The sequence below is a fragment of the Clupea harengus genome, chromosome 23 (genome assembly GCF_900700415.2).
Source record: "Clupea harengus chromosome 23, Ch_v2.0.2, whole genome shotgun sequence".
NCBI classification, from domain to species: domain Eukaryota; kingdom Metazoa; phylum Chordata; class Actinopteri; order Clupeiformes; family Clupeidae; genus Clupea; species Clupea harengus.
The window spans coordinates 1022805-1046464 of NC_045174.1; the positions used below are offsets into that span (position 1 = coordinate 1022805).

Sequence of the window (23660 nt, forward strand, 5' to 3'; positions counted from 1 at the left end):
GCCTGAGGTTGGAGGATTAGTATGGCGCCTGAGAGCAGGCAGCTGGGGCTTGGGCGTTGGAGACCCCCGCGCAGACAAACACGGCATGGCTTAGCCCGTTAGCCGGCCGGCCACCCTGGGGGGCTCCATCACACACACACACACACACACAGACACACACACACACAGACCCACACACACACACACAGCCTGGGGGGCTCCATCATCACGAGGCAATGAGGCTGGTGGGAACCCACATATAACACACCAGGCCCCCCCATGTTTGTGTTACACTGCCAAACCATGCAAAGCCAAGCCTAAGGGCCGGGGACCAAATTCGACACACACACACACACACACACACACACACACACACACAGACACACAGACACAGACAGAGACACACACACACACACACACACACACACACACACAGACACAGACACAGACACACACACAGAGACACACAGAGACACACACAGAGACACACACAGAGACACACACAGAGACACACAGACACACACACACACACACGCTTCTCTCTGCTTCCGCAGGGGCCGCCCTGCATGCATAGCCAGTCGCCCGTTGTGTTCCCCGCCAGCATACTTCTGCCCACCCCGCGTGTAAGGAGCAGCACCTCGGGGCAACACGGCACAAAAAGGCTGTCTCCTTGGCGACAGAGCCTCGGCAGCCATGGCGCTCTATTGGCTATGGATCACTGCAAAGGGATGGTGAGAGGGGGGGGGGGGGGGGGATGAGACAGACAAGGCATTCTTTGCCCGTTCTCACAGGGGATGGGGTGGGGGGGATGTTGACGTCATCCCCAGACAAGCCCAGCAGGGGCACAATACCCTGAGATTTACAGCCCCCTGGCCCATACACGCAGAACAGCCTCCAAAAAGCATGGAGGGAGACCGGTGTCCCAGCTGAATAGAGGACAAAAGTGCAAAAGGGAGAGAACAAGACAGGGAAGATAAGGAGTGCGCGCGCGCGAGAGAGAGAGAGAGAGAGAGAAGGACAGACAGAAATGAGCACGAAGACAGAGAGAGAAACCAGATGAGATGAAAACCAATAACCAAATGGGTCTCAAAAAAGAAAAGAAAGAAAGTCAGGGGGCACGCAAAGACAACCTCAGATATATAGTAAGAAAGAAAGAAAGAAAGAAAGAGGAGATAAACCATAAATAACTGAGCCAGACATTAGAAAAAAAAAGTAAAGAAAATAAAGAAACTTTCAGCGAGGGAGTACAGGGCTTCAGGATATTCCAAATCAAGCACCTTTTGCTCCAGAGGGGAGACAAACAAAATGAAATCCTCCTCCACTTCTCTCCAACTCCTTTTCAGCTGCGGCAGTCCAGCCCCCATTCCCCTCAGCTCTTTCTTTCTGATTAAACCGCCGTACGCAGAGTAAACAGCACACTCTAAGCAGATATGCTGCGAGTTTGAGTGTGAGGGTGTGCGCGTGTTTGTTTGTTTGTTTGTTTGTTTGTTTGTTTGTGTGTGTGTGTGTGGGTGTGTGTGTGTGTGTGGGTGTGTGTGTGTGAGTGTGGTTTGCGTGTCTGTGTCTCAGTGATAGAGTTGTAAACAGGAAAGATTTGAACATATGTTTGCGTGGGTGTGTATGTTCTTCTATCTGATCACGTTTCTGCGTGACATGTGTGTGCGTGGGTGTGTGCATGCCAGCTTGGGTTTGCATATCACTGTACATACCTGTATGTGTGTACACGTTACTAAATGTGAAGGACAGGGGATTCAGAGGGAGAGTGTGTGCGTGTGTGGGTGTTTGTGTGTGTGTGTGTGTGTGTGTGTGTGTGTGTCCTACCTCAAACTCCCCCTTTGTGTACTTGGCGTCAGGAACGCTCACCATCTCATCATCGCCAAACTCTGGGAAGCCCTGAGATGGGAAAAGAAAAACAACAAAACAGAAACAAAAATCATCATTTGACATTTCATTCAAATGAGGAATTAATTTTCAACCTAATACCTTGTAGCTGTTTGGTGGAGGCCATGAGTTGAAAACTAACATCAGCCTATCTGACACACACATTTTAATTACCACACGTCTTTAAATCTCGTGCTGAAACATTGCCAATCAATCTTAGGATTGATATTTTTAGCAACAGCTTCGGGATAAACCAGAAATAGCCAAGGGATTTGCCCCGTTTACTTCTTGTTTGTGACATAAAACAACAAGAATTTCTATTTGTAATGGATTGATTTAAGCTTGTGCCTTTACACTCTTGTTTATTTATAATATCTGCACACCTGTTAACATTAAAGGTACATTACATGGGATTTAGTGGAATCTAGCGGTGAGGCTGCAGATTGCAACCAACTGAATACCTTTCCCTTTCCAAAGTGTGTATGAGAATCTACGGTGGCTATCAGATGCCATAAAAACCTCTCTAGAGCCAGTGTTTTAGTTTGTTCTATCTGGGCTACTGTAGAAACATGGCGGCGCAACGCGGAAAACCCCTGTGGACGAACACCCTCTCCAAACGTAGATACGAAGGGCTCATTCTAAGCTAACGAAAACAAAATGATTCCTAATAACAGGTCATTACACTAATGAAAATGTAATTATGAAAACTATATTCCATTTCTGCTAATAGATCACCCTAAATCCAACATACTGTACCTTTAAATTAGTAAACTCATTTCATTTGTGTGTTCAGTCATATAAATGTGTGTGTGTGTGTGTGTGTGTGTGTGTGTGTATGTAGAGGAGCGAAAGCTAGGCCCACGTACGTTGAAGTGCCAGAGGGTGAGCACAGCGGTGACCATGGCTGTGGTGGTCCTGCCTTTCCCACTGGAGCAGTTAAAGACAAACGCTGAGCGCGGGTCCTCCGCCAGGCTGCTCTTCATGGCCTCCAGGAGCTGATCAAAGTCCTGTCAGTACACATACACACACACACACGCACACACAATGCAAATGTAAAAAAACTTCTACATTTATGCACCAAACACATTTGTCATCATGCATTAAATCCCTCTTCTCTCCCCCCCTCTCTCTCTCACACACACACACACACACACACACACACACACACACACACACACACACACACACACACACACACACACACACACACACACACACACACACACACACACACACAAATATCATTGTTGAACACATCCATTCCAAATCAATCCATTTAATCCATCCATCCTTCACCCAAACACCCAAAAGTAAAACATTTAAAATAAATACAAATATACAGAGGAATTTCCAGAAATATAATTTATGCAACACAATCTTCTTCCATAGAGAAGACAAACATGTGCTTATAAATACATCACATAAGACCCAAGCATGCTAATTTCAAAAGCCCTAACATTGGAGTGGCAGAATACATGTATTTGTACTGCAGTCAGTTCTCTCCTCTGAGGCAATCAGTAGCTTTATTTATTTTCTTCGCAGATCCTGCACATTAGGTTAATTATTCAAACTATCAAGAAGCCTTCAAGTCCTTAATTAGCTGCATTAACTTCGGAACGAGGTGGCTGGATAGTTATAAATGCTATTGTTGCTATGAAGATGTAGGAAGCGTCACGGAAACTAAAAGCAGCGTTTCACAAGTCACCACGCCAACCCCCCACTCTTGCAAGCGGGCTTGTCTTGTAGTAACGCACTTGGCCACTAGAGGGAGCACACAGACCGATGTTTGTTCCCTCTCCATCCTCATGGAAAGCCATCCCCTGCTGGATTCTGTTTTTAGACCAAAAAAAAAAAATCTGTGCTTTGATTTGGGGTCAAATTGAAGTAACCACCCCCTCTCCATTAGGGTTGTCAAGGCCAAGCTTGCAAGAAAATACAATTTGTAATGAAAAGGGAACTGAAGGAGGGCAAGAGCATTGAACCTGGTAAGAGAGTATGGGTCGGTCTATTGACTGGTGCCCTTCTGCATTCAGTGCTGTAGGAGTCAACAGAGGTGTGTGTGTGTGTGTGTGTGTGTGTGTGTGTGTGTTTACTGAGCTATTCACATAGGCTCAACTGCACAAGCACGTATACGAGACGAGACGAGAAGAGACTAGAGACTAGGCTCGCACCAAAGTCTAAGTAGGTGTCGAGGTGCAGATTTCTATTTTGGTCAAAGGCATACAAAAAATTAGTGTGCATCTCCAAAAGCAACTGTGTGTGTGTGTTCTCTGGAGCAGAGTAGTCTGGCTCCAGCAAACATTACATCTGCAGCAAAAGTTCTAACTGCAGTCCCTGAAGAAAATGTATAAATGTAAACATGTCACCCATGCGTGTGTGTGTGTGTGTGTGTGTGTGTGTGTGTGTGTGTGTACGTGCGTGCGTGCGTGTCCATTCAAGTGTGTTAGGACGTATATGTTATTCAGTGTGTGTTTGTGTGAGTGCAAATATAAGTACGTGTGTGTGTGTGTGTGTGTGTGTGTGTGTGTGTGTGTGTGTCTCCTCACCTCCTCCCTGGGCGCACAGCAGTCGGGCAGCAGCACGCGGCAGTACTGCAGGCCCTGGTGGGTCCCCTTGTGCTGGTTGAAGATCTCCTGCGGTGTCAGGCAGCTCTTGAACATCTTCATCTGCTTCTCCTGCTCCAGCGTCACCTCCAGCCACTTCTGTGCCGCCAGCACCTCCTCCTTCAGCGCCGTCTCCTGTTGCTGTGGGGTCACAAGGGTCACGGGGTCACGAGGTCAGGGGTCGTAAGGCACCGTAGCGAGACACAGTTCAAAGGCTTGCAGATTTTTATGATGGGTGTTCAAGGGAGAAAGCACAGGGGACAGGAGTGAGGAGTATGTATGAGCTTCAGGAAATACAGAGATGGCCAGGCATATGGTATGCGGTTTGTGTCTGTGTGTGTGTGTGTGTGTGTGTGTGTGTGTGTGTGTGTGTGTGTGTGTGTGTGCGTTGCCAAGGGGTAGATGTGGGAGGTTTAAAAAAAATAAAAAATAATGGAGGTTAAAGTTGACTGGTTTTTAACCTTTTTGCCATTTCTGCTCTGTTTTGTGCAGCTTGTTTTGTGTGGGGATAGTTTAATTAGACCCATGACCGATGTGTTGATAGTTTACTGTTAGGTAGGTGTGGAACTTTCATATTAATTATGCATTTCTAAATGAATAATAGATAGTACAAAAATTATCTAGAGCATCAACATACATAGGTCTGTGGTATGAAGCATAATTAAGATAACTTATTCTTAACCTTAGCTATCTATAAAAATAAAATAAAAATGCTTGACAGTGACACCATTGCAAGCTAATGTCATCACACACTTATATATAGCTTATGACCCGAGTACGCATATCTAACACGTTTCATACAATTGCCTATACTCCAAATGCAGTACCAGGTTACCGTTTGGAATGTTTCTTACAGATATTGGCATAACGATCATCGCACACCTTCAAACTGTTTTTAGATATAGCTTCTTTTTTTTTTTTTTTACAGAGGTCAATGACCTCATAGCTGGTTACAGGCATGGTGAGAGGAGAGAGAGAGAGCGTCTGATAAAATCAGCTCAGGCTAGATTTCCCACTCTGCTCAGGAGTCGACACTGAAAGCTTATCGAATAAAAGGCCCCCATCTCTTCAAGGGTATCACAGAGACGGACACCAATTACCTGAGAGATGTCTGTGAGAGGGGAGGGTTTGTTTGTGATGTACTAATGTGAAAAGGTATATAGACCGGTGTCTCGAAACGACTGGTAGGATCAATCTGGCAACAGTAGGTTTGTTCATGAACGCAAGATGGATAGATGGATGAACGTAATTGGATGGATGGATGGATGGATGAACACAAGAGGGAAGAGTAAGTAGCTTAGAGGGCGATGTACAGTAAAGAAAGACAGGTGTTTAAGTCTAATTACTGTGCAGAACTAATACTCTGAGAATGCATTATACGAACACCTTAAAGTTAATGATTTATGGATCAATGAAAAAGCTTTTATACCTTCAACAATAATGTAAATGGCATTCAATGCCTTTTCAGGTTAAAAAAAAAAAGAACAACTTTCTTTACCTCCAAACCAAAGACTTTACAGTATAATTAACCTGTACCACCCTGTCTGAACCACCTGTGAGAGAGAGAGAGAGAGAGAGAGAGAGAGAGAGAGAGAGAGAGAGAGAGTGTGTGTGGGCCTCACCTCAATGAGCTGCGGCAAGCTGGCGGGGACAGGGATGTGCTGGTCCAGGCAGCTGGGCTCTCGCGGGGAGTAGATCTGCCCGTTGGCCTCCAGCACCAGCTCCTCCTGCAGGTTGACCCACAGCACGTGGCTGTGCTTCCGCTTCTCGTCTGTCAGATAGGCCAGCACCACGCCTGTAGCCTAGCAACGCCAGCGACAACAGCGTCAACTTTACGCAAGAACGCAGGAGTACGGTTCACTTAGTTCATAAACAGACACTGTTACCAAAAGCAACTTGAAGTAGAGAACAGATAGTTTATCTTCATTTTTATTCAGTGTTTACTGAACACCCTTGGGACTGAAAGCGAAGACTTACACAACTGCTTGCGCTAGGCACTTCCCTTTAATGGGCTGACAATGATAAAAGTTGCAAGATAAAGTTTCTGCAATATCGTAAAAAATTATGCTGTGTATCTGAACTGTGCACCGACGCATTTGTGGACAAAGCTCCCCAATGGCCAAGGAAAGGCGGTCTAATTACTAATTATTGCTGGCGGGAGGGAATAGACCCCAACGGGGCTGCCACGGGCTAGCTACCCGTGGTAGCGGGACCCAGCACGAACGGTGTATGAGTCCCACCCACCAATGGCTACGAAAAATTATAAGGAAAAAATACCCCTTGAGTCAGCGAGAGCGGGGGCGGAAGATGACTCATCGGCGGATAACCCGGTTATTGACATAGGAACGGAACAGACTACGAGTTTGACGATCAGCATACCCGAGACTGCAACAGCTACAGCAGGACACAAGCTCCAGAGCTGCATATGTGGCTGGGAAAAGGTTACTTCCACTAGAGGCCTAAAAATACATCAGGGCAAGAAAGGGTGCCTAAAGAAGGGTCAACAGGGATCTCGCATCGACAGCTACTTTCTGAGAAGCAGGTCGAGTCAGTCGACTGAAGTTCAGCAGCGGGGCCAAAACCACAGTCTGCAGGACATCAACATCCCTGTCCCAGAAGAGGACGAACCTTGCACAGGAAACCAACCTGAACCCAGCCCAGCAAGACCTGCAGTGGAAAAGAAGATCCAGGGGCGAAGGCCACTGATCAAGTGGCCAAAATCCTGCGAAAAGGCACTGTGGATGGAGGTCAACACCGACCTCTGCAACATCTTAGAGGGGCTCAAAGGCACCACCAGGAAGAAGCTGGAGAAAATGGGAGATCTTATATACAGCTATGGATCGGAAAGGTTTGGAGCAGTCGAAAGAAAGAGATCTGAACCGACAATCCCCACTAAGTCCAGGAGGCAGAAGGAAATAGATCGCCTAGTCAGAGAGAGGAGGCAGCTGAAGAAGCAGTGGAGGAAAGCCACAGAGGAGGAAAAGGAGGGCATCAACGTCTTGCAGGAGGCCATCCGGAGTAGACTTGTGACACTGAGAAGAGCGGAAAATCTGGTAAAGAAGCGCAGAAGGAAGGAACAGACAAGATCACGCTTCTACAAAGACCCCTTCAAATTTGTGAAGAGTCTCTTTACAGCGGAGAAGAGTGGAAGCCTCTCAGTGTCAAAGGCAGACCTGGAAAAACATCTGGAAAAGTCCTGCACAGATGCCAAACGCCACGAAGAGGTTATTCTCCCATCTGATATGCCACCAATCAACCCGCCAGAGCACCAGCTAGATATCAGCCCACCCAGATGGAGCGAAGTGGAGAAAACTGTGCGTAGAGCAAGGGCTGCTTCAGCCCCAGGTCCTAACGGAGTTCCATACAGGCTCTACAAAAATGCACCAGATGCCCTGCGATTCCTCTGGAAGCTCATGAGGGTGGTCTGGCAAAAGAAGGAGATACCAACATCCTGGCAGAGAGCTGGAGGAATCCTTATCCCAAAGGAAAAGGACTCCTCAGAAATCGGCCAATTCCGCCAGATCAGCCTCCTAAACGTCGAGGGGAAGATATTCTTCAGTGTGGTCGCTCACAGGCTGGCAGGATACCTGCAAAGAAACCATCTGATTGACACATCAATCCAGAAAGCAGGCATCTCTGGCTTCTCCGGTTGTCTGGAACATGCGAGTACCATCTGGCATCAGATCAAAGTTGCCAAGACGGAGGGAACAGATCTTCACGTGGTGTTCCAGGATCTCGCCAACGCCTTTGGCTCAGTCCCTCACAACCTCCTCTGGACCGCATTTGACTTCTTCAGGGTCCCTGTAGCCCTAACAAGCCTTGTCAAGGCCTACTTCCAGGACGTGCAGGTGTGCCTATCAACAGCAGAGTACACCACAGCATGGCAGCATCTAGAAGTGGGAATTATGGCCGGCTGCACCATCTCCCCGCTAGCCTTCACAATGGCCATGGAGATGATAATTCGAGCATCTCGGTGGGTGGTTGGAGGACAGCTTATAAGACCTGGCCTGAGGCTGCCGCCTGTGAGAGCTTACATGGACGACCTTACCACCCTCACCACGACCAAGGCTTGCACTGTACGGCTACTGAAAAAGCTGCAAGATAACATCGAGCTGGCTCGGATGAAGATCAAGCCGAGCAAGTCCAGAAGCATCTCCATCGTCAAGGGGAAGCTGTCAGACCAACGCTTTCTCATTGGCGATGAGCCTATTCCAACTGTCTCTGAGAAGCCTGTGAAGAGCCTTGGCCGATGGTATGATGCCTCCCTTAAGGACAAAGAGCAAGTAGATCAGCTCAGGAAGGATGTAGCCAGCGGCCTGGAGAACATCAACAGAACCGCACTACCTGGCAAGTTGAAGCTCTGGTGTATGCAGTTTGGGCTCCTTCCACGCCTCTTATGGCCACTTACCATGTATGAAGTCCCGATCTCAAAGGTGGAAAAGCTGGAGAGGCTGGTCAGCTCATATGCAAGGAAGTGGCTTGGGCTTCCCAGGTGCCTCAGCAGTATAGGGCTCTATGGCAAAGGAGTATTAGAACTGCCCATTTCCAGTCTAGCAGAGGAGTATAAATGCGCCAAAGTTAGACTGGAGATGATGCTATTGGATTCGAGTGATCCATTTGTAGCCCAAGCTGCACCCATCCTGGCTACTGGGAGGAAGTGGACCCCACTGGAAGCAACCAAGCAGGCAAAGGCAGCACTCAAGCACAGGGACATCGTGGGCCGAGTGCAGCACGGGAGGAGTGGTCTTGGAGCCGGAGCCAGTACACCGGCCTGGAACAAGGCTACTCCGTTCCAGAGACGCAAGCTGGTGGTCCAGGAGGTACGTCAGCAAGAGGAGGCAGCAAGGTGTGCAAAAGCTGTTTCACAGGCAAAGCAGGGGCAGTGGATGACTTGGGAGGGAGTGGAGAAGAGGAAGATCTCCTGGCAGGAGCTGTGGGAGATGGAGGCATTTAAGGCTAGCTTCACCATCAGGGCCGCTTATGATGTACTGCCGTCTCCCAAGAATCTTAGCCAGTGGTACGGAGAAGACCCGACATGCTCCCTCTGCCCGACTCCAGCTACACTAAAGCACATCCTGGTGGGCTGCAAGACCGGCCTCACTCAAGGCCGGTACACCTGGCGGCACAACCAGGTGCTACAGTGTCTTGCGGCAGTGATGGAGAGTCGACGGATGAGCGTCAATGCCCTTCCTCCACCATCTCGTAGGCCGGCAACAACATTTGTCCGGGAGGGCGGGGGCCAAGCCACTCTCACCACCACAAGACCAGAAACTGGACAGCTAGGTGGGGCACGGGACTGGAAGATGCTGGCAGACCTAGGCCAGAAGCTCCGATTTCCAGCAGAAATAGCAACATCAAATCTGCGACCAGACCTTGTGCTTTGGTCGGCCTCACTCAAGCAGGTCTATATCGTCGAGCTCACGGTGCCCTGGGAGAGTGCGGTGGAAGAGGCTTACGAGCGCAAGAAGCTAAGGTATGCGGACCTTGCAGCAGACGCACAACAACGAGGCTGGAAAGCTAAGGTCTGCCCAGTTGAAGTAGGCTGCAGAGGATTTGTAGCCACCTCAACATCCAGGCTTCTTCGAGAGATGGGAGTGCGGGGAAAGGCCCACAGGCAGGCAGTCAAAGACCTTTCCAGGGCTGCTGAAAAGGGAAGTCAGTGGCTGTGGATAAAGAGGAAGGACTCCGCCTGGGCTGTCGGATGAGTGATGGCATCTAGGGAGTGAGCCCGGGACGCCGGATCTCACTGCTGAACCCTCTGGAGGTGTCGTGGGTCAATCAGCGAAACATCGAAGAAGGAGGGCGCCCACTTGACAACCCATAGGATGCCATCAATCATTCGACCAACCCACAGAGTCTCGAGTATGCAGAAAGGGATATTAACACCTTGTCCTACATAACAGATCTGCATCAATGTTGTAGCTGAAAGCATCTGCACTTGGCAAAAATATAATTAAGGAATATTTAACTGACAATGTTCTGAGTGTCTATTATACATTTTTTCACACTGCAGTAACCTATGTCTATTTACAGCTTCGTACTGACAAATTAACAAAAACTCTTGTCAGTGTTAGTTGAATTGAACTGCCATGACCCGTGTGCAGTGCCAATAAACATCTCAACTGAGCTCCTGGGCGTTTACAGAGATCTCTGCATGCCCACGCGGTCGTGCTCTTTCACAACAAACTATGCCGAGGGCTTCCATTTTAATCCCTCACCTGTGAGTACCGACACCTGTCACTAAGGCTGAAATCAGTATACATTTCACAATCACGGTATATGACAGATGTTGAGGAAAGGCTTGCATTAAGAAATCACCGCCTAAAGAATGGCCATGAGTTTCGATTCAATAAAAAACATTAAAGATTGTTTAAGAAAACCATATATATATTTTTTTTTATAAATGTACATTTATACTAATGTTTTGTTTCTAAAACAACGGAAACAAATTTCTTTGATATGGTAAAGAGAAGAATTGTTTGGTAAGCACAGACTGTTATTATACACACAAACACACACACACACACACCTCGTTTCTTTAGCCAAGGACAAGAATGTATCCTTCAACGAACAGTGCAGCAATGTCACTCCAAATATATACGGTGTTGAACTATACAACTTATTTCCTATTTCTAGATTTCTTCTCATTTCCGTTTTGCACCTCAGACAAAAACAAATGATAATTGAGAGTATAGCGTGCCATATCTCTTAACGGTCTGTAGGTTGTATGGGAAAGGTCAGGGTGTTATAAACGCAGACAGACTGCACATTAGAATGATAAAATGGGTAAACATCAGGGCGCCATGTTTCCTTTCGGAGCTGTGTGTGGTTGACCATGGGTGCCTACCTCTGATGTGGGCTGGGCCATGCCGTAGATGGGCATCTTGGGCACCCGCCTGAAGTTGGCCACCCTCATCTCCTTCATTGTGCTCAGGACATCTGGGGCCAAGTAGGCATCCGCCACCTGGACAGGACAGGACCGCACATATTAACACACGATGTCACACACTCAGTTGCACAACACACACACACACACACACACACACACACACACAGAAACAGAGAGCGCATATGAACTCAACATGCACAAATACATATGAAAACCCTCTATCTTTCTTTCATGTACAGGCAAACTTTACGAAGATATATATCAGTTATCAGCAATCAGTTATGAAAACTTTTTATTATGTACACAGACACAGAGAGAGAGAGAGAGACACACACTAACACTTTAGAAATCTCATGCAACACATGAGCAGATCCTCTCACCAGTACTCGGGTGCCCTTGGTGACCAGGTCGGCGGGGGCACGGAGCTCTGACAGGTTCATGCGTGCCAGCAGTCGGTACACCCACGGGTGGGCACACATCCACTGGCTAAAGCTGGACGCAAACGCCAGAGGGTACTGAGGGGGGGGGGGGGGGGGGGGGGGGCAAGGGAGGTGGGCGGTAAGTCTTACAAACCACACAAAGTTCAACGGAGAAAGCTTTCTAGTGCTGAATACTGTACTTCTCCACAGAAGCCCTTGTGAACCTACAGACCACCCCACGATCTTGTTTGACTGACCTGGAGTCATCTGATCTGACTAAACCAGAGTATACTACAGGTACACTGTGTGCACAATTATTAGGCAAGTGAGTATTTTGACCATATCGTCATTTTTATGCATATTTTCCAACTCCAAGCTGTATAAACTTGAATGCTTATTGGATTTAAGCATATCAGGTGATGTGTATTTGTGTAATGAGGGAGGGTGTGGCCTGAGGAGATCAACGACCTTTATCAAGGTGTGCATAATTATTTTGACTCTGAAAAGTCAAAAATTGTAAAAAAGTATTTGAGAGGGATGCAGCACTCTTGAAATTGCTAAGATATTGGGGCGTGATCACAGACCCATCCAATGTTTTGTTGCAAATAGTCAACAGGGTCGCAAGAAACGTGTTGAGAAAAAAAAGACGCAAATTAACTGCCAAAGATTTGAGAAGAATCAAACGTGAATCTACCAGGAACCTATTATCCTCCAGTGCTGTCATATTCCAGAACTGCAACCTACCTGGAGTGCCCAGAAGTACAAGGTGTTCAGTGCTCAGAGACATGGCCAAGGAAAGGAAGGCTTAAACCCGACCACCACTGAACAAGACACATAAGTTAAAACATCCAAGACTGGGCCAAGAATTATCTGAAGACAGATTTTTTCAAAGGTTTTATGGACAGATGAGATGAGAGTGACTCTTGACCAGACCTGGGCAAAGTGCGGCCCAAGGGCAATTTGCGGCCCGTTGGCTGTCCCTGTGCGGCCCGTGGAGGTCAATTGTAAATTAGGAATCAAACGTAAATACCTGTACTTATTATACAGCTCTTCAGAATGTTCCAAAAAGTTCCGTTGATTTGAATGGGCCATCCCAACGTTCGCAGGTCTGTAATTTCTTTATATTCACTGCTGCGAAAAATGTATGACTGGTGTCATTGGCAACGGGTTTTGTGCTTTTAATTCACATCTATCATATCATTCCGCAACGCAAGTAGTCCGGTCATTTCACGTAACTGAAAGTCATTAAAACTTGAAGTCAGAAGGTGGGTTGCTTCGCATTTGCGTGAAGAACTAAACGGCAACAAAATCATTAAAAAGAGGTATTTTGGAGAAATGTCTTCTATTATTTTGGCAAGTAACCGTATAATAAGCGGGATATTTTTTTATTTCCGTAGGCCTACATTCGTGCGTGCCTGCAACCATTTGTGCTGATAAATATTTATATTACTATTCATTTGTATACTTATACTATTGCATTGCAAGCTTGCTCTCGTGTGTGTGTGTGTGTGTGTGTGTGTGTGTGTGTGTGTGTGTGTGTGTGTGTGTGTGTGCCATGTGTATTGGTCGTCTGGGAACATCTTTAATACTGCAAAAACATGCTCATTTTCAAAATCGTTTTGGTGAATGTTGATTACATGTTGATTAAATAATGTTTTTACTATACCTGCACCAAATTTTTTTGATAGCCTAAATGCAACATCTACTCTTACCAGTAGCAGTTAATCAAAACCATACAATTTAATGTTTTTTTTATAAAGAGATACAACTTATATTGAGCAGAATTGAGTTCAGCCTATTGGTCCGGCCCTCCACAACAGTCCCACTATCTCATGTGGCCCCTTGGGGAAAATAATTGCCCACCCCTGCTCTTGACGGACCAGATGGATGGGCCGGTGGCTGGATCAGTAACGGGCACAGAGCTCCACTTCGTCTCAGACGCCAGCAAGGTGGAGGTGGGGTACTGGTATGGGCTGGTATTATTAAAGATGAGCTAGTTGGACCTTTTTTTGGTTGAACATGGACTCAAAATCAACTCCCAAACCTACTGCCAGTTTTTAGAAGACACTTTCTTCAAGCAGTGGTACAGGAAAAAGTCTGCATCTTTCGAGAAGACCATGATTTTTATGCAGGACAATGCTCCATCGCATGCCTCAAAGTACTCCACTGCGTGGCTAGCCAGTAAAGGCCTTAAAGATGAAAGAATATTGACATGGCCCCCTTCCTCAGCTGACCTAAACCCTATTGAGAACTTGTGAAGCCTTCTTAAACAGGAGATTTACAGTGAAGGAAAACAGTACACCTCTCTGAACAGTGTCTGGGAGGCTGTGGCTGCTGCTGCACAAAACGTTGATCGTCAACAGATCAAGAAACTGACAGACTTCATGAATGGAAGGCTTATTACTGTTATTGAAAAGAAGGGTGGCTATATTGGTCATTGATTTTTTTTTTTTTTGAAAAGACAGAAATGTTTATTTGTAAATTTGGAGTTGTTTGTTTATTATTCTCACTTTAACAGATGGAAATAAACCGTTTTTCATTTAGTTGCATAATAATTGTGCACACTAATAGTTGCCCAATAATTGTGCACACATAGATATTCTCCTAAGAAAGCCAAAACCTCACTTTTACTTTCTAAATTATTCAGGTTTGAGGTTTATTGACATTTTGGATTGACCGAGAGCACTGTAGTTGTTCAATAATAAAAGGAATCCTCAAAAATACAACTTGCCTAATAATTGTGCACACAGTGTATATGGGGAGGTCTATTCAAGTATAACTCCTATAATAAGCCCCGCTATCGGTACTCATCTTGTTCTATTGGATTTATCAGGTTTCACAGCCATGGGATTATCAGATTAGCTGGGAGTAGATTTAATCAAACCCTGTGCTGCAATGGAAATTAAGATTAAAGCAGATGGAGCCAAAATGGCGGTGCTGCAGAGCCCCTGAGATGTTCTCCCACTGGCTTTATATGGCAAATGAGGAATCCTACCTGCTCATGGAGATAAGCGTTGAAGACAATCAAGAAGAAGTAGCGCTCCAGGCTCTGCATGGCTCGGTGAAGGAAGTAATCTTTTGTGCCGCCTCCCTGTAACAGAGAGAGAGAGAGAGAAGGGTGGAGAGAGAGAGAGAGAGAGAGAAGGGTGGAGAGAGAGAGAAGGGTGGAGAGAGAGAGAAGAGAGAGAGAGAGAGAGAGAAGGGTGGAGAGAGAAGGATGGAGAGAATGAGAGAGGGAGAGAAAGACAGGGAAAGAGAGTGAGTGAAACATTCAATCATGAGGTAATGTAAGGTAACACAACATGGGATGGTACATAACGATACAAAGCACTGCACCTTTCCTTGACAGGGATCAAGCTTTACCATCTTCCTATAGTTTAGGACTGAGATTGCATTCTACTTAATAAAGCCAGTGTATGATGCAACAGGATACTCTTTCACCCCCAGCCTTCACAAATAGACTTAAATAGAGCAGTGATGTAGAGTAGTGTCAAATTTAACTTCAAATAGAGTAGTGTCAAATTTAACTTCAAATAGAGTAGTGTCAAATTTAAGGAACCCTCTTCCTTCTCAAGGGCGGCTTGAGATGATGAATAATGCTCTCATTCAAAAACACTTGATCTGGTGAGTAGCTTGCTGCTTGAGAGTGAAGCCGAGTTCTTTTAAATCAGTGTCTGCGCTGTATGGCTTTGCTCTTGAAGCCTGCGTCATTCTCAGGGCCTTTACTTGGCCTGTGGCAGAGAGAAGGCCCTCATCCATCAGACGCCTCACTGCGCAACACTGGAGTGCTTCAGTGGGGACCACCGTCACAACTCGACTACTGCTGCGCTCTGCGTTTAGCTCCTGCTACTGTTCAGACCTCTTAGACGCACGCACGCACGCACGCACACACACACCCCTACCTTATGGTGAGCGCGAGAGAGAGAGAGAGAGGCAGACAGACAGAGCCGGTGAGACATTGTTTTCAACTGTGCCTCAATCAAGATAACTCAATCAAGTTCAATTTGTTGTCCCCAAGGGGAAATGGGTTTGGACCCAGTAGAATATTTCACAGCAATAAACATTAAACCAAAGCACGTCGACAGGAGCATGACTGGACAAGGGCAGTCAAATAAACTAAATTTCTGGAGCCAGAGAGAGAGAACAAGAGCGAGATTGAGCGAGATTGAGCGAGATAAAGAGAGAGAGAGAGAGAGAGAGAGAGAGAGAACAAGAGCGAGATTGAGCGAGATAAAGAGAGAGAGAGAGAGAGAGAGAGAGAGATATAAAGAGTGAGAGAGATAAAGAGTGAGAGAGATAAAGAGTGAGAAAGATAAAGAGTGAGAGAGAGATGACTCGTCCTGACCTGAAACTGGTAATCCTCCCCAATTCCCTCCAGCTTTTTCTTGTTTTCGTAGATGGCCTCCCTTATGTTGTGCATCTCTGAGCACAGAGCGGTGGCTCGATCAACCTGTGGGGGTGAAGAGACGTGAAGAGAATCCACTTCATTAAAAACACAACACACTTGCCCCAGAACAGAAATATATTTCCACAGAACATCGGAAATATTACCACCCTGAGTCGAATTTGACTTTTTACAGATACATTTAAAACAAATATTGCTTTAAGATCGCATGCCAGGGCCAAAACTACTGCAAAATACATTTTAAATCACACAAAGCTTTCTGTAGCGTTGCATTATGAGTCTCCAGCAGTGTAAATCATGTGTAGCAGTGAAGCAGCACAGAATCTGTGTGAGTAATTAACCCGGCCTCACCTCCTCCAGAACCTGCTGGCCGTTCGGCAGCCTGCTGATTAATGCCTGAATCACTTGGAAGAGTGGTTTCGCTTCCTCAACCTGGTCAGCCCTGCAATCCAATAAGACACACAACGTGTTATTTTAAACACAGACGTATCATTAGCGATCAGGCCTTGCCAATCTTAATTACGCGCTGTTGAGCGATATCAAGGATGCGTTCACAGTGTAGTGCATATGCAATGGAGGCCAGAGGGGTTGTGGTGATTGGGGAAACACAGGTTCCTGGTTCCTCATATGAGCATGATCACAACAGGCTGGCTTTGGCTTGTTATTGTTACAGAACCCATCTACCTTCAGGGAATGCAGGCTCACTTTCTGTATGCTAAAGGTTCAAAAGGTCGAGATACTACCTCTCCACAAGATACCGTTATTTAACAAACGTTATTTCAAGATGATAAAGGGCGATGTTTAGCCTGTGTCATCACCAGCTAAGGTTGCATTGTGTTTGATCAAATATCCAGGTGTATTTCAATTTTGGTCGATTTTGTTCTCGACAAATGAAAAAACAGCAATGTGAATCTTTCCGGACATAATGTATTTATTACACTATACTTTTTTTTATACTGAAATGTATACTTTACTATACGACAATAGAGTAGCACAGAATGTCTAGGAGAACACTAGCATTGAAACTCCATAGTTAAGGCGCTGCCACGGTAACTACATAGAGCCGGCGTTAGCGTCCTTACTCAGGTTGGTCGGCTGCAGGTGGGTCAGAGTGAAGGTGGTTCAGGACCAGGGTGCCCAGAATCATGCCCAGATTGGTGCGGCCCACACCCACTTGGCAGCTGAAGACGAGGGCCGGTAGGGGCTTGGACGGGTCACGCAGCTGTGAGAGGCTGGGGGTCTCCTGCAGAGGGTTTTAACAATGAGTATCGAGTTCAGAGAGGGTTCAGAGGCACAGTAGTTCCACAAAAACAACCCCCTTATTAGAAGGCTCACATTCTCACCTCACATCTCTATCACATACCATTAGCATCCAGTCTCTGCTGACTTGACAGGGATGAACTAGAGATGCATTGCAGCAAGAAAATGCATGTGATCGTGCCGTAGCAGCAGTTGGCCGTTGCTTATTGTAACCTATGCAATTACATGGATGCAAACACTTCGCCCTACAAAATAATTGTTTGAGTCTCCTACCACCTTTCAGATGAGCAATAAATATCATCTAACAAGGTGCAGAAGTGCAAAGGTGAAGGGCAGCGATTCTCTAACACAAATGACCCACTGATATTCTTGCACACACAGGCAGACAACATAAACTCTGCATTAGTGGTGCCTCGGTGGTAGAATGACCTGCCTAGTGCTATTGGATCAACAGCCATGATATACTCACCTCTTCAGAACGCATGTCATTCTAATGCCCAACCATTTTTATGTTATTCTAGTCATTATTATTTGTTAATTTCACTATGGTTTGACACACAAAACCACCATTATGAGCATTTTGTTGTAATGCTTTGGTGGTTGTTGATATTATTGTTGTTGTTTTTTTTTTAATTTGTTGTGTTTTGTCACTTTGGACAAAAGGGTCCACTAAATACCATGCATTTTATGCTATCCGAGGGGTGTATTCATGTAGTGCGCATGTGTGTATTCTGTAATACGTTGAAAATGACATCAATATTATTACAGGGAAATCGAGTTGACATTTAAGCTGACTATCATGAACAGCACTGCCAATTTGATTTGGCCTTAAAACCATTTCCCTTTGCCCTCTTGAGGTTCATAATATTAACCTTAGTACCCTGGGGGCTACCGACGATCTATTGGCTTGAGCTTGAGCTACCTTGTCACTGAATTAACACGAGCAAAACATCATCTGAAATATAGACTGTTATTAAACCGCATAGGTGGTGGCATATTCATTTATTTGAAAATGACAGCAGGTGAGCAGTTATATGTTTGGATGGCTCCGTCTTATGGCACTTCATTAAACTACAAACACAACCATATTGGATGTTGTTGAATTTTGGCTGTTGGAAACCGGGAATTCTTGAATTGTAGCAGAGGTTTCCAGAGTTGTCCGAAGTGTGCCCCCATTCATTTCAATGACAAAAGGGGAAGAAAAGGAGGAGAAGAAAAGAATGAGTGGGGCGATTGCAAACATTTTGACGAGATTGCTGCACTGCACCAGGACGGACGTGTCAGAATTGGAGCGGTGTCGATATCTCAAAAGTGCTATGAGCTAAAGCGGTGCCCAAAAAGGGGTGGAATAAAGAAGAAAATAAGACTTACGAAAACCAGTGCTGCTAACATGCTAGGTCATGCTCACACTAATTAATACAACTTAAAATAGTACAATATCATGTAATTGCTTGCGCTTTTATAACTGTTCAATAAAGTCCTATATCTTTGCCCTATCTGGTGCCCCTTTTTGAAGCAGAGGAGAGGGCATAGTGAACCAGAAAAGAAGTATTCTCAACCCGGTCAGTGAATGCGTCAACTGAGACATTTTTAAACTGCCTTGACCAAAGAAGGCATTTCCTCATTCTTCTGGGTGAGCAGAGCTGAAATAGACATGGCACTGGCCACAATCAGGGAGAGAGAAAGAGAGAACTGAAATAACACACTTATGACAGGAAACGTGGCAAGTAACATTAAAGAATGAATGCTCTTGACCTTGGGCAAAGTGGTCAACAGCAAATCATGGAAAGGAACGAGGCCAGGAAATGGCATGGAAAGGAGCATAAGTCTGACAGAAAATGAGAGAAAAGATTTAAAAAAAAGATAAAAAGGTAAAGAAAGATGAAAGTAATTACATTAAAGGGAAGACAGGAAAAAGAGAGAGAGAAGAGAGGAGGGACAGAGTGAGAACACACTATTTGGTAAGGGCTCCAGAGATGAAATCCAGACACAGAGTGAAGAGAGACGACCTTACAGGAACTGGGACGTCCGTGTGAAGCCATCATGTTTCATGCCATTTTCATAACTATTATGATTACTGATGATTGATGATGCACAGAGGTCGAGAGGTCGAGGGGGAGGAACTAGCCCTATTGTTCTCATCCACTTGTCGACCAGCACCTCTGAGACTCTGCAGATGGTCTAGAATTTTCCGTCCATCCATAACTCATCACCGGGCACGCTCAAGTTGAACAAAACGCTTTTGTAACCACAGCGGATTGCCGGGCACCAGTTGGCTATGCTTGTTGTATTCGTACAGAAAATCTGAAGGAGTTGGGTTACATTTTTGTTGCTGTTTAAAAGGCATAAAAACAAACAAACAAACACCTTTTTTAAAGAGAGATTACTCACCCTGAGAATGTTCACAAAGGCATCAAACACTGCTTCAAGAGGGGCTCCTTCCATTGGCAGCGGCAATCTGTGATACCTACAAACAGAGATGACAATTCCTCGTCTAAATAATCAATAATCAATCAATAATACACAGTGCTTATTTATCTAGTTCCCAACGCAACATGGGCTACACAAAACATATTTGATATAACAAACATTTTCTAACAATGCACCACATAGAGCTATAATCTTCTCCATCGCTGCAAAACAGACTGCTCTTCAGTCTTTAATGGTCTCTCCGCCAATGTCAGCGGGTGAAGGGGCAAATACTCCTGGCAAATCAGCAAACTACCCTTGAGAGACTGAGCAAAATGATAAAGAGATGTTACTCTGTAGGCTCCTTCACTGCATAATCCCTGAAATTCTGAGTCCCTGAGTTGGCATATGGTGCATATCTGTGTGTGTGTGTGTGTGTGTGTGTGTGTGTGTGTGTGTGTGTGTGTGAGAATCTGATTGGGGCCCCTTACAGCTGGGACCTCTGAGGTTTTTTGGTTTTGGAGCAGCGCAACAGAAATACATTCATATGACCTGGTAATGGCTGAAGCTGCTCATTACATTTCAATAAACAGTGGGGGCTTGATCTGATTAGAGACAGGATGTTGTGGACATGGCAGTCCTTCAGAGAACACTCGGCCTGGGCAAAAACATCCCCCATAAATAAGCCGAGAGGGAGGGAGCGTGCATTTGCTGCAGATAGCTTACGCTGCCATTGCACTGGCACATGCAACTAGAAAATGAGGTTGGAGAGCTTGAAGAAACAGAGCTTGGTCCAATTTGGGTGACTGGCAGTTTACCTATGCAGTTTGGAGTGGTAGTGGGTGTGAGTGTGTGTGTGTGTGTGTGTGTGTGTGTGTGTGTGTGTGTATATGTGTGCAACGAAAGAATACAGCAGAGCTCTGGCAATGAAGGTTAATACCTTTTGCTTTCTGTGGCAATAAGGGAAATGTCATGCAGACATGTATTCTCTCTCTCACACACACACACACACACACACACACACACACACACACACACACACACACACACACACACACACACAGGATATAACCTAAATACTGATGGCTGTGTAAAGGTCACTGTGATGTATACACCTCAATAACGAATGAAACAGTAATCCATGGCTGCAGCCGAGCACGAGGACATATTGATTCATTCTTCACCGTCTTCTTCACTGCGATGTAAATAGCTTAGGATGCAATCAATATCTGATTAAGTATAAATCAGAGATCGAGATCCAGTGATAAAGAGGCCTGTTCACGGAGAGGGGACATCTCTCGAGTTTCTTCACGCAAATCGCATTAGAATACCGAGCTCTCTCCCCAAAGCTGAATAATGTAGATTAATTAAGTCTCATAGGAAGAAAGAGCACACTGCCAGCACCCATCAGGATCATGGGGTTTCCACCAGGCCCAATACCAGTTAAAGCAAAGTTGTTCAGAGTGTTTCGGTGAGCAGATAGCAGCGGTCAGAGATGGTGTGGCACCTGTAGGTGGGCATGGTGAAGACGGGCCTCTTGTAGACCTCCTCCGTTACGTGGATGTCCTCCTCGCAAGTGATGGAGATGTTCTGGGGCTCGTCCTTGAAGTGCTCGATGTCTTTGTAGACGTAGAACACATTTTCGTTCAGTTTGGCAAAGTCGTGGAGCTGATAAAAAAAATGTAATTGCAAACAAACACCGTCAGCAAAGCACGAGTCTCTGTTCTGTGATTTCATGTAATAGAGAGCATATTTCATTTTCAATTTCTATTGCGATGATATTAGTGTAACTGCTGGGGGGCTGGGGTGGGCATTGCCCACTCAGAGATAAGCCTTGACTACCCAGAGGAGGAATCATGTGCCCATCCTCTGAGAGAAATCCCTGTTATTGCCATTTCGTTTTTTTAAGCATTCATTTTCTGTAATTCTTGTTACCAGTCATCAAAAAATGCACTGCTTTCCTATTGGCCATTTTGACGGTGTGGGTGTGGCGAGTCAGGGCTCCTCCTTTACCAAACCACAGCACTTCACACACTTCACACACGCGGCACAGACATGCTTAAGGTAACTGCAAAACCTGTTTTCAGAAGTCCAATTATCCACAATCTGGTGTATAAATAATGTAAACATTAAAAGACATATATTTATTTTCAACTTTTCACATTCACCCATTTGAGGGGCTATATAAGGTCACGTCTCCAGTAATGTGATAAAAGTGAGTTTTCAATGGGAATTTGAACATTTGTCTTTGAAACCCCCTTGAGGAGCACTATAAAAAAAACTCTTTTTTTTTTTCCATTTTTCACTGGGCTTTCAGTGGCCATCACCATCTTCCTCAAACTCACCTCCTTCCTGATGGTCACCTCCAGTGCCTCAGCGCTCAGCTCCTTGTCCAGGCCGTGGAGGTTTTCGTGGAGGTTCTCCTTCCTGCGGGGTGTGTATGGGGCAAAGTCGTCCGCCAGGCGCAGGAACACCACTGGCTCTTCTCGCACACAGAAGAAAATGATCTCCTTGCAAAAATAGAAACAGAGAGAGAGAGAGAGAGAGAGAGGCACAGAAAGCGGGTGAAGCTGACAGAGAGAAAAAAAACAATCCAAAATACACCATTGCCACAGCCACCATCCTCAAAGTACCACATGGCTTAGGAATCCAGAAATGCCCCTGTGTAATTTAGCATGGCTTGATTCCCCACTTCACTTTCCATTTAGGGATATGTGGGCACGAGAGAGCCGTTTGGGTATAGTGGCTGACAATGTTTATATAAAAGCACAATATTTCTGCACCATGTCCTTAAGATTACAGAAATACTAGACCACAGAAGTACATCTGGATCTATCTGCTTACAAATCAATGACCTTTTTTTATCCACGTAAGACAGTAAAAGCCATAGTTCTGGTCATCATAAAAGGAAACTTACCTCGTGGCCTTGGCTCTGAAGCCTCTGGAGGACCTGTTTGAAGCCATGGAGGCTGGGCTGCCCCATCCCAAAGACTGGGTAGGTGCCCTTGAGTTGGCGAAAGTTGGGCGCTCCATGGCTCGCCGTAGTGTTCAAAACATCTGCCTTGCTGTAAACATCCTGTACCATGAAGAAGGAACCCTACAAAGGACACAAGTCATTGTTTATATAAAAATAATTTAAAAAAAGCAATGTGATAAACAACATATTGGATGCTCATTTCTTGACTTTGCCAAATGGAAATACAGAAACATGATTGTCAAATAACTAATACACTATTAAGCTTGCACCTAGTTAATACTGGGTGTGGTGGTCCATAGATGAATCACCAAAACACCTGTGAGTCAAGCACGAACTTAAACCACTTAAAACCTTAAGTTCTGTAGTGTACAAAATAAAAAGACAGTGAAGTCTTAGTAGAGATGTGTGATTTTTTTTTTCCTCTTCTGAACTTATTCATGTCAAGCCCAAGCGAAACCATGCCTACTTGTCGGCAAACTGAAACTCCAGCTGAAACAATAGGGCCAATCTGATGGGCTGAGGCAGTTCAAAGCGCCAGGATGAAGCTGATAACGCCTGACCCCAAACAGCCCTCTTTAAAACCACAACAGCCATAGCAGCTCATTGACAGGCCCATCACTTCATACGGGACATGAAAGGATAATGCCTTAATGAACTTGCCTGAACGTGTATCATTGTGGTACGGTTGAAGTTAAAGTTAAATAAATAAATGTTGTGTGGGGGGAGGGGGGGGGGGGCTGTGAGGTGGCATTCATTTTGAAGAGGTCTGGGTGAATAGCTTTGCGTTTCATTGTTAACAGGGAAGTCTGGCAGAGGTACTAATGGAGCTCTTTCTTTC

At 45.5% G+C, this 23660-nt stretch overlaps 1 protein-coding gene across 4 annotated transcripts in view; it reads right to left on the bottom strand.

Annotated features, from left to right (window-relative positions):
* The window catches only part of pald1a (phosphatase domain containing paladin 1a), a 75921-nt gene that overhangs the window by 33485 nt on the left and 18776 nt on the right, over positions 1–23660 (bottom strand). For 3 of the 4 annotated variants that reach the window (XM_012831099.3, XM_031560806.2, XM_031560808.2), the window contains exons 4-17: positions 22763–22942; positions 22191–22355; positions 21353–21513; positions 19828–19903; positions 17259–17419; positions 16528–16618; positions 16117–16221; positions 14767–14862; positions 11733–11867; positions 11311–11427; positions 6086–6265; positions 4407–4604; positions 2727–2867; positions 1801–1872 (exon numbers count right to left, since the gene is read on the bottom strand). In XM_012831099.3, coding sequence (XP_012686553.2) covers positions 1801–1872; positions 2727–2867; positions 4407–4604; positions 6086–6265; positions 11311–11427; positions 11733–11867; positions 14767–14862; positions 16117–16221; positions 16528–16618; positions 17259–17419; positions 19828–19903; positions 21353–21513; positions 22191–22355; positions 22763–22942 — 1878 coding nt within the window. The remainder of the gene's footprint in view (positions 1–1800; positions 1873–2726; positions 2868–4406; positions 4605–6085; positions 6266–11310; positions 11428–11732; positions 11868–14766; positions 14863–16116; positions 16222–16527; positions 16619–17258; positions 17420–19827; positions 19904–21352; positions 21514–22190; positions 22356–22762; positions 22943–23660) is intronic. The other variant, XM_031560807.2, reaches the window with a different exon arrangement.